Here is an 11,698-nt window from a genome sequence, read left to right on the forward strand (position 1 = left end):
ACTCTTTCATGATCTAATGAAACAGGCTTACCTAGCTGACTGACAGAGGACAAAATGCCTCCTCTGAGCAGCACTAAGCATGTTCATGGCACAGTGATTGTGGCACTGAAAGGTGGAAATGGGGTTGTCCCCCTCCCATTATAGTGAGGAGTTCCTCCCTCTGAACACACAAGTTACATCCCCAGCTGCTTATTCACTGCATGGGTTTGAATTTGCATTCTTCAGCTATAAACCGTTGGATTCAGAGCCGAGAACTGGGGCTCTGGCAGCACAGAGCTGATGTGAGATGTCTTCCCTGCACAGCCTGGCATGAGCCACCATGGGACAGAGAAAGGGCTGCCCTCAACCGGGCCCTTGCTGTCACAGGGACTGGCACAGCCAGGACCAACAGAAGCAAACCAGAGAAGCAAACCCTACAGATGAGAAGATTGACTGCTCCCATCTCACCTGTACTGAGTGCAGGGAAAAGGGGGAGTTCTACGGTTTTCAAGACACTTACCAATAACCTAAAATTCAGATAGGAATTTGGGGCATATGTGGATGGAAGCTGGTTAATAGCAGAAAGGAGCTTATGGAACCTGCAGCACAACTTGGCTCCCTTCTTGGGAATTCAGGAGGAAACTCTGGGGAAAGAATGCTGAATAGAGTTCTTTTGGCACACAATTTTTACAGAATCTGACATTCTGTCTCTTCAGGAGTATTGCCTCCTCCGCTCCTTGAAATGTGATTAGCAAAACGGGACTCCTGATTAGCAAGAAGTGATTATCCCTTGTTCCTCTTGAGTGGGAAACTGGGACATGTTAGAAGACCTCCTCCCTTTTCTTACCTGAGTTAGTACAACTACTTTCAGGGTTTTCTTTTTACCTTCTGTTCGGGGATAGGAAATACTTCCCCTGTTAAACAAAATGGAATTACAGGCCTCTAAGCAGCAGAATAACAGTGTCTTTTCTTGATGCTGCTTTCCACATTGATAAGAAATGCTATGATCAGCAAGGGAACTCCTCGTGCACAAGGCAGTTTTAATGAGGGTGAGGAATGGAAGCCACTTTTTTAGTTATAGCTAGAACCCAACAGTACACAATGATACAGCTGTATCTGCTCAGAGTACTTCATTTTCAAAACACTGCTGACATTAAAGACAGCAAACTACTGTTCTACTGCAACTCACTGAGAAGCATCAGCAAAATGCAGGTTCCTTGGATTAGTTCCAAATCTAGGAAGTTAGAATAAGCCTAGGCAACATTTCTTGAAGAAACAGGATTTTGTCTATTACATTACTGGTGCCACTGTAAATCAAATTCAGAATATCTGTGCCTTTAATAGGAAGGGGGCATGTATGTGTAAAATGCTGTCAGTTTTTGTTGAATCCATAAAGAATCAGTTCTGGACTTAATGTGTTGTGTCCCAGGAAGTGTTGCTATTCCTGTTACCACTCTTTTTTCTTCTCATCCATGGAGACTCCACCAGGACCCAGTGCAACCACAAGAAGGAGGCCTCCAATGACAGACATGGTCTGGAAGAAATCGTATTTGAGGAAGTCGTGCATGGGCTTGTAGGCTGGGACGGTCCAGAAGGCATTGAAGTAGATATTGATGCCAAACAGCCAGATGACTAGAGTCAAGGCAGCCAGCTTAGTCTTGAAGCCAATTGCTACCAAGATAATCAGCGCTGTGCCCACAATGTTCTGCAGAATCTGCAAATAAAAAAAAAACCCACAAGCTTACATATGGCTCTTAAATAGACAGACAAGCATCAGAATAGAGCATGGACAAGTTCAACAGAACAGGTCATCATGGCACAGATGTTCTAGTAACTTTCTCTACATATTAATTCTACTAAAAATAGACTTAAATGATAAGCACTGAGTAGGTGCTGCAGCTGATCAGGGAATTGATACTATATTCTAGTTCCTTATCTCACACTTTTATATGCAGATACTTACAGAAAAGAAGTTCATATCAAAATGTAGCAGTGTCATGAACATGAGGACCAGCAGCACACGGCCCCCCAGCTGCATGTACTGCTTTGGGGAGCTTTCCCGCATGGTGGGGACACCAGCAAACATGCTTTTCCCCTCTGAGCGTGACTCGGCCAAAAGCAGCAGCAAACCTCCCCCAAGGGCCAGGTTCCTACAGGAAGACAGGGTAAAAAAAAAAACAAAGGCAGTTTATACTTCGCACTACTCTAGTGATTTAAAGTTTTATCCAACAATTTAAACTCGGTAAGAATCTGCATGCTGGGGAGGAGTGATCTGCTCCTCCCCATGGAGTGTGCCTGCATTAGGCTTCACAGCTGACACAGCAGCATTGTGCTCAAGGATTTCCCCAAGCCTGTGCAGACATGTAAAGCCTGCCAGGGAAGTCCAGCACCCTCAGCTCAGGCACGGTTGCTTAGCATCTGTCATAGCATGACTTTAGTTGCATTGAAGTTATTCTGTACCTCAGGTTTAACCACATATGCCAAAGTAGTTCAGAGGCTGCTTTGAGAAAACAGAATAGCAGTCCTGCTAAAAATCACACAGGTACACAGCTTTCAGGGTTGTAGTAAGCCCAGAGTATAGTTCTTGTGCTGCCCCCTACCCCCCTTCTCAAAGGAGAGGGGTGAAAAGGCAACAGTCAGCCATTACTCCAGATTGGCAAGAAAGCTCATGTTTAAAAGCCCTGTCTTGTACTTCAAGAGATTTAAAAATCACAGAAACCATTCTAGTATCTGTATGCTTCAGCTATCCCAGAAAATGGCTTCAGTCACGCGTAAGCACAGTTGCTATTTTAGCCACTTAGGAAATAACAGCAGCTCACTGATCCAGTCTAGACAGTTGCTTGTAAGTGCTCAGCAAGAAGGTTAGTAGCAGAAGCACTTAGATCCCAGAGGGCTAGGATCGGTCTTTTACCTTCTACAATACTGGTCTATGGCTTAATACAGACTACTGATTTTTTAAGTACTGACGTTTCTTGTTTAACATAAATACATAATTTGCATATACTTCTAGTGTATTTCTAGTAAATACTATGCACAGAGATCATTTCCTCTGTCAGTGACAGAGGACAGTTTTGGCTCTGTTCTCGTAAACTCTAAGAAGTAGGCATACCTCATCAAGAACTTCAGGTCCCATAGAATGCTGTATGCAATAGTCTAGGCAAAGGGAAAAAAAGACAGGTTAAAACACCATATAAACTGCACTGACATTATGAATTTATGTTACAGTCTAAAGCCTGTGCTATCCATAGCAGAAGTCAGTTACAAGTATGTTATACTGAAGGAAACAAGGTAGGTCACATCAGTGTGGTCCAGTCAGCCAGTGTAAAACAGGGAACAGAAGCCCAGATTGACTTAGTGCTGTAGCCGCCCCCCGCCCCCCCCCCCAATTCATTGGTTTTGAATAGGAAGAATGCTACTAGCTAGGATCTTTTATAACAGCTGCGTGCTGAAGGCCAAAGCAACTGCAAGTTCCACATTTGGCACTTTACTGACACACAGGTAAAGTGCAAGTTACTTCTGCTAAATTGGTCAAGTATTGAATCAATGTCTCCAGCCAACTGAATTACAGCTCAGGATCTATTGGGCACATCAGAAGCAGCAAAATAGTCCAGTGCCATTGAGGACTGGCACTAGGCCAGGGTAGAGAATTCCAGGACTGCGAGTTGTATTTAACTATGTTGGTATTACTGGGGCTAAGCAAGAAGATTTGAAAGATACAATTTAGAAGGGCTGAAGACTCAAGCCTCCTACCTGTAATGCTATAATTCCAAACAGTCCAAAGCAGGCATATTGCACAAAGTTCCTACTCAGCACCAGGATGCAGCCGCCTGAGTTGGGGAAATTGAACACAGTTACACTTCTGGCTTGCACAGGAAAAGATGCTGCAGGAATGCTAACTTGCTCTGAACTGAGCAGACACTGGTTGCTTTCCACTAAGCCACAAAGAACATCAAGCAGGAAATCTTACTGGCACAAATCAGTCTGAGAACCTAGACATCTTAGTGCATTTTAAAATGTATTCTAATTCCAGAAACATCTTTTATTTTACATAGGGTAAGCACATGCTGAACACAGCCCCCAGCACGGCACTGTACAGCAGCCATTGCTGTTGAAGCATTACAAGATGTTAAAATGGAACTCAACTAACTGTGGATTTATTTATTTTTTTGTGAAAGGTGTTAGGGAAAACATGCTGTACTCCTTTTCCTTTAATGCTTTTGGTTTATAGCCTTTCTCAAGTCTTTATCACAAAGCACTGACAACCTTTTCTATTTTGACATGAGGAATGGTAACTGCATTTAATTAAGCTGATTTGTTACATAAAACTATGAGGTTAAAATAATTTCAACCCAAACACAAGACAAAAAATTGCCAGAGCAATCAAGGGACACAACATGAACAGCAAAGGATGTGACTTCTGTTTCTCTAGGCCCACCAGCACACTCACAGGAGCTCTGCTTCTGGGCTTATTTTTAAATCCTGAGCTTTGAAAAATCTCCAGCACAAGCCCCCTTCAGGCTTAAGAACACCACCTCAGGACAAGATTGCCATTGAGATTAATACCCCTTCAATCAGGACACCAGGAAAGTCTTAACACTGCCCTGTTTAAGAAATAAGAGTATTTCATTTAGAAAATTCAGGGGGTGTATGTGTTTAGAGAGGCATGTACAGAATTAAAAACAGATTGTCCTAATGGATTCTTGGCATCTGACTCAGAAGTAGTGTCAGAAGAAATTCTCCAAGATCACTTCCAGGAAAGACTGAAGCAGGCCAATTGAGTTCTTTTCATTCAGCCCATGTGGTACTATCAGTTCTAAGCTTTCAGTGGCTATTAAGAAGTCAGTGAAGCATCCCATGCTTACATGATTTGCAGTGGTTACACAAGCCAGGGTGGCAGACACACTGGAGTGCTCTGGTATCCACCTTAACAGCCTTAGAGCCACTTACTTAGCTGTCCAAAGAGATTTATGAACACAAAGATGGAGGCCAGGAAATAGCCACAGTTCCATGTGCCATCAATGTAATCCCTCTGTTCGCTCCACTGGAACCACATGCGGATGCCATCCTCCAGGAAGGTGCTGATCAGGCACAGGCGGGCCACGTGGGGCAGGTATTGCTTCGTCACCCTCAGGAACTGCACAGGCAGACAGCATCGTTAGCAGGGGACCAAGGTAAGGTGATACTCAAGCCATAACAGATCCATGGACTCTGCAGACTCTGAGGTCAGCAGTTCTCGTGCATATAAATCATCAACATCTGGAAAGAAAAACACACTTGTGGCTTGATTTAATGAAATTATTTTCCACTTCAGTTTGAAAACAGCTGGGAACAGCAGGGGGAAAGCTGTTGTTACATGCCACCACGAGCATTTTGGGCAATGACCTGGAGAAAAACAGAATCCAGCAACACCTTCTTACATAAGTGGAACTGTGTTTGATGAAGCTCTTACTAGCTGAAGGCTGACCCTGGTTTTAGCTTCTGTCTCAGGGTTTCCTGTTACAGCTCAGCTATCAGCCAGCCAGGAGCTGAAAGGACAGTCCTACATGCTCAGGCACTCAACACCCTGTAACAAACCGACTCAGGGAGTCAGGCTGACAGGAGACCCATTCTGTACAAATTTAACAACACTAATAAGCTTTCTGCCAAGCCAGTTCTTCCTAACAGCTCAGAAAAGCAATGGTGCAAAGCACCTGCACTTGTGTACCAGCAGCAGCAATCAGATCAGTGTGGCCATTGCATGAAACTGCACCGTGTGTCCTCGAAGCATACACAGTTTCTACTTCCATTAAGAAACAGCACTCGGATTTGCATTGTCACTTGGTGCAAGCCAGCACCTGGCTGGCCTCTTCCACACACAGGTTCAGCTTAGCCACAGCTCTTAAGAGGATGTGTCTGGAGCCAGCACATGCTCCTGTCTGAGCAAACGCAATCTAGTAAGAAACAAATGTGAATTTAATCTAAAACTAACTACAAGACTAAACAGCAGGTTTTTGCCTCCAGATGACAGAATCAGTTTGAGCAGGTTAATACTCATGAAAGTAATCATCCACGCCAGGGGGCTTTATGCAGAACTAGCTTCTAGACTCCACAGGGATCCTTGCATTTGAACTAGGAGGAACTGCTGTTTAACAAAACCCCACTACCCCACATGAAGTGGTAAGGCACATTGAGTCATGTTATTTATACAATATTGGAATACTTCAAGCATGAAAAGGGGTGGGGGAACCTGTGTGTGTATAGGCGTCTTCTAGACAGCATTGAACTGTGCTATGAAAAATGGATTGAGAAGGCACACAAACCTTTTCTTTTGTAATTCAGTATCTCCATTGACCTCAGGTTAGACAAGAGAGCTGACTGGTTTCTTCCTGGGCAAAATCTTTACAGCTCTGGCAGCACTGCATGCTTTCAGTATATATGGGAGCATGGAGCAAGGAGACTAAAGCCATTGCTGAAAGTTTATCCTTGCCAAAGTAACTAGTAATTACTAAAGGCTGCTTTAAAGCTTATGTAAATGTCAAGCTTTGCTTACTGTTTAACTGAAAATTATCACAAAAAAAATCCCAGCAATCACACTTAATTAAACAGTGACTATGGGAACAAACTACAGCAGTTGTACTGCATGCAGCCAGAGTCCAAGGGTCAAGAGTCAACGGAGTACATTTTAAATGCAGCTGTACTCTGATTCAGGGCTGCCACTTCAGGCTTTTTTAAGCCATGTCAACAGTTGGATGAATGAGTCAGAAGAAAATTTGTGATCTTTGTCACTGCATGAGACACACAGCTTGGTTTACAGCTTGCTTCTTTTCTGGATTTCACTGTGCATTTGGGCAAACTTGCTATGGAATATTAAGGACAAAGTTATTTTGGAGCTAGTACAAACCCAGAAGCGGTTTGTGCAGCAACTCTGCTGTGTCAAGATCCAGAACAGGCAACTTTGGTCTAGGAGAAAAAAAGAGTGGAAGGCAGTGTAAGGAAAAGGAAGAGACCTGCTGTGGAGAGGCAGAACAAAGCAGAAACCTTAGAAAGGATGTCTGCCTCCAGGCCTCATCTTTGTTATTTTGAAATGGGTCATGTAAGCTGATCTCATCTTCCCCTTTCCTGAAAGGGTAACTGCCAACAGTCCAGGTGAAGGAAGCAAGAAGGCATTTAACATTTACCTGTTCTCCAAGTGTAAAGGAGCAGCCTTATCATCACTGGATACCCATAACCCATGTAGCTGCATTTACTTAGCTACAAACAAGTTGATGGTCCCTGTACACAGCAAGCCTGAAGTAAATCAGCTTCAGAAACAGATCATATGAACAAAAATCAAGGCCAAAAGAGCAACTAGCTATGGACATCCAGAGAGAAAGGAAGAGAACAGTTATGTGATGACTACAGGAAGAGAGCACAATAAACACCAAGTGATTCTGCAATTAGAGGTTTTGGGTATAAATCACCCAAGTAGCTTAACTCCAGACAGGATAACTTCTAAGAAACAGGAGATCTCTAGAAGTGGGACTGAACTAATAGTAGCAGACACCCTGTTTTTCTGCTCTGCACATCACTGTGGCTCAAATGCTGTAATCTTAGACCACTTCCTACTTCCTTTAAAATTCACACAGATGAAAAGCAGCACGTATGGGAAATGTGGTAACTGCAGTTGATTAACATATCCAGCTAAGATGTGGGACCTGAAACATGCATGCCACTAAGCACAATACCTGTAAACCAAAGCAAAACCGTTGAGATTGATGGAGGTTGCAGTGTTAAACTCATGACATCAAGTAATAGGATAGCTTATTCCACTGTGGGGTTTGCATCACCTGTTCTTAGCACACACTGCCTCCTTCCAAGAGGCAATACATCTTGAGAAGAGAAAACAACACGCTGAAGTAGAACTATTTTGAAGACCAGAGGGGCAGAGAGTTCAATGTTCCTCTCAACAAGCAGAGATGCACAAGAGGATCCAGGATTTTTCAAAAGGAGGCTTAAAATACTCAAACCCATGACAAGGCCCTGGCCAAACAGAGGTAATAAAATAATTTTGTTTTGACTCTTTGTGATGCTTTCTATACTATACTCTACCTCCACCAGTATCAAATTTGTTAAAACTCTAGTCTGTGCTGTTCAAAGTGCATACACCATAGCATAACTACAGGTACTTTAAAACCAGTACATAGCCAGGAGGTGTGTGTTCTTGCATCAGGGAAGTGCTGATCATGGCAATGAGCAGAGCAGCCTGCTGATGTACCCAGAAAGTCCTGGTGTGCTGCAAAGCATTATTAGCTTAGAGCTTTCCATACAGGCATATTGCAAATATCTAAATGACATTCATTTAAGGGCTTCCTTTGTTCCAGGAGGGCAGATACCTCCAACAGCCCGTGATTCTTTATGGAATAGGATGCTTAAACCTCTGACAGAAAAAAGAACAAAAAACTTCTTTCACCAACCTGTGTATATCCACTGAAAGAATTCCCACCTAAACACCACAAGGACAACACCCACCATGCTGAGTTGATCAATGTATGCGAGCTCCTTGGGAAAGCTGGAAACAGAGGCTTTCCTACTCACTTCAAAACGCAGGAATGGAGCTGTGACACACTAGAACGTTGCCAACAACCTTAAATTTTTTTAGAATAGCAGAGATACCAGGCACCCAGATTCCTAAAGATTAGCACAGACACCAGAAAAGTTCCTGAGATCTGCTCCTTCTTACAAGGATTACAGAGGAGAGACAACCAGTTCTCGAACCCTAAACAATCAGCACATGGCCCAGATACAGCTATTTTTCAGTACAATAACGTCAGCAGTACACGACAACTGCACTGAAGTGCTTAGCATGCAATATTTTAAACAGGAATCACTAAAAAAGGGTTTATTAATCAAATAACTTAAATACTCAGAAATTAAGATTGGGCTGGTGCTGTACTACTTAAAAAGAAATCAGCCCATGTGAAGCAGATATTTGGGCATCATTTTGAACCAAGATTGTGGTTTCCTTGCACTGTGGCTCACCCAGATTTCAAGAGTCTTCAATAGCTTTTCCCACCCTCTCTAGTGTCTAACAAGTTGCCTTCCCTGAATTCAACAGGCCCAGCCTTAAGCAAAGCCTGTGCTGCAGGCCTTGGAAACCACCAACAGCTCAGAGCACAGCTCACCAGCCATACTGTGCACCTGCAAGCTACAAACTCATGCTATAGCCAAGCTAAGCTCACAGCTAGTTCTCATCACAGGTGATCCCACCACAAGCACTGGTGCTCACTTGATCTAAGCAATGATATAATCAAACCAACAGAAAAAAATTATCTCTTTTTTTCTCTGCCAGTTCAGCTCTCCAGTCCAGTGACAGAAAAGTGCTGGTGTGAGAAAAGGGACCCACAGCCATGGGAGAAGCAGGACAGCACCTTTCGCCGACAGCCAGCTGTCAGAAAAGCTTAGCTGCCTTGTAAGACCGTGTCTTCACTGCACTAGTTCATCTTTGGATTACTTGTTACTACTGAATATCTTGGCATCCAGGGCATAATTTGCTAATCCAAATAGAAAATACAGTATCTGAGAAAAGTTAAGCTTTAGCCTTTCAATTTAAGGAATGGATTATTGCACTTGTAAGAGACATTCAGGATGTGCTGATAAACCACGGAAGTAGCTGTGACATTTTACCACAGGGCTTTTATGTTACAGAAATTTAAGAGTCGTTATTCTTGAACACTAGTACAGGCAATGGAGAAATCCAGGATACACTGAGAATGCGCTGAGCTCCCAGAACAGACACTGTCCAGCTCAACTACCTCCACCTCCATCCATCAAGAGGACCTTCAACACAATTTCAGTCCAAATGTTCCAAGTTTGTTTGTTTGTTTTTTTTTAATCTAATATGAATTAACAGCCAAGTGTTAACTTTGCAATATATACCAAAGGTTATCACTTCATAAATCACTCCTACACTGCTGAGATACTGAATTCTAGCAGCATACACATACGGAAAGTGCATGATTGAACTACTAGGCAGCTATCTGAAGGCAGAATTATCAAAGAGGCTAGTACTTGGAAAGCATAAAAATTGTTTTATCATCTGATGAATAAGTGTAGGCAAACACTCCGAATTCTGCAGCTAAAGACTCATCTTTATATAGGATGTGGCCAAGCACAAATAATGTTGTTCCATTTAAAACTCATTTCAGGAGAAAGCAAACAGCATTTTAGCTGGATAATGAATAGTATGAATAAAGGGGTGTTAAGGACATCTAGAAATAGTCACACAGGAGTAAATAGAGAGGTGTTATAAAAAGGTCAAGGCAAGAGTTGTTAATTTTGGCAAGCAGTTTGAACACTATAGCGATAGTTTACTTTCTTCTCTAAAGGGAGTGACAGGAGAAGTTAAACAGAGGATGACCAAGATGATCCAGACACCCTTTAAAATGGATACTCCATGCACAAGAAGCTGTCTCTGAAACTTCCATCTGGGGGTGGGGAGGAAGCATGGAACAGGTTTTCCCAGTGAAACTCAGTTAAAGACACAGAGGCAGCACAGCCCCCTCAGAGCTGTGACATGTTATCTTGCACCACACAACTTCAATAGTCAGAGTTGTACAACCAGGCAGGATCAGGTTTTCCAGAGAATCTGTTATATATGATAAGATGCTGCCTCTTACTTTCAATTAGATGAATCACAATGACAGTGAAGATCTTTCTAAAAGCATCACCAGCAGAACAACTACTTATGCTTAAAATGTTTCTACTCTTACATATTAAGCGAGTAGAAAATTCTACTTAACAGAGAAATCTGTAAGAACCTTCACTGAAATAGATGTAATTACCAGACAGCATCAACTGGCTTGCTCTTGTTTTACCCCTTTTACTCCTTTCATCCAAGAACAGCACCGTACTACTGGCAAGCACCTTCCAGTTTGGGTTTTCAGGTATTGGTCGAGGCTTAGATTTTCGCTTTCCTCTCGCCAGCGCCTCTCCCCATTTCCTACCCCCCTTTAAGCCCCATTTGCCAGCCTGGACAGCTTGCAGGAGGACAAGAGTGGCTCGAACCCTGCTCTCCTTCCACTCCCAGGAAGGAGCCCAGGTCCCAAGAACTTGTCTGCTTCGCTGTACACAGGCTAAGGAGCAGTCGCAAGGCTCGCCTCAGGACAGTCGGCCGCCACTCCTACAGGGACCCAGCCGTCGGGCCTGCGCCAGCCGCTCCCTCTCCAGCGAGAAGCCGGGCCCCAGCCTTCCCTCGGGACGACGGGACTCAGGGAGCCCGCAGGCCCGCTGGAGGAGTAGGCCCCAAGGTGGCGACCCCGCTCCGGGACGCCGCCATTCCGGCTGCTTTACCGCGGCCCAGCTGAACCCCCAGGCCGGTGACCTCCCCCCAGCCAGCCCTAGCGCCCGAGGAAGCGGCCCAGCACACAAAGGCCGCCCGGCCAGAGGAGGAAAGGCAGGCGGGCAAGTACCTGGTCCACGAAATCCTCGGCGGTGCTCATGATGTCGCTCTGGCCCATGGCGGCGGCGGAACGACGGCTCTGGGCCCGGCTCTCGGAGAGGGCGGCGGGCGGAGCGTGGCTGAGGAGCGCGGGGCCGCGCACCGATCTCTGCGCTGCCACGTAGGCCACCCCTTAAAGGCGCCGCGCGGGAGGCAGCGCAGGAGCGAGCGGGGAGGAGCGTGGCCTGGGGAGGGTGGGGCGAACGGGCGCTGTGCCTCCCGGCGGTTGTGGTGCGGTTGTGGTGCGGTTGTGGTGCGGTTGTG

At 44.6% G+C, this 11,698-nt stretch overlaps 1 protein-coding gene across 1 annotated transcript; it reads right to left on the reverse strand.

The window, feature by feature from the left end:
• Positions 1 to 1,293: 1,293 nt before the first annotated feature.
• SURF4 (surfeit 4) lies at positions 1,294 to 11,559 on the reverse strand. Its single transcript, XM_005142480.4, has 6 exons — positions 11,406 to 11,559; positions 4,927 to 5,113; positions 3,730 to 3,806; positions 3,089 to 3,132; positions 1,943 to 2,129; positions 1,294 to 1,693 (listed from the first exon to the last, which is right to left on the reverse strand). The coding sequence occupies exons 1-6, from the start codon at positions 11,451 to 11,453 to the stop codon at positions 1,427 to 1,429; spliced, it is 810 nt and encodes a 269-aa protein (XP_005142537.1). The 5' UTR covers positions 11,454 to 11,559; the 3' UTR covers positions 1,294 to 1,426.
• Positions 11,560 to 11,698: the final 139 nt, after the last annotated feature.

The sequence above is a fragment of the Melopsittacus undulatus genome, chromosome 11 (assembly GCF_012275295.1).
Source record: "Melopsittacus undulatus isolate bMelUnd1 chromosome 11, bMelUnd1.mat.Z, whole genome shotgun sequence".
In the NCBI taxonomy this organism is placed as follows: Eukaryota; Metazoa; Chordata; class Aves; order Psittaciformes; family Psittaculidae; genus Melopsittacus; species Melopsittacus undulatus.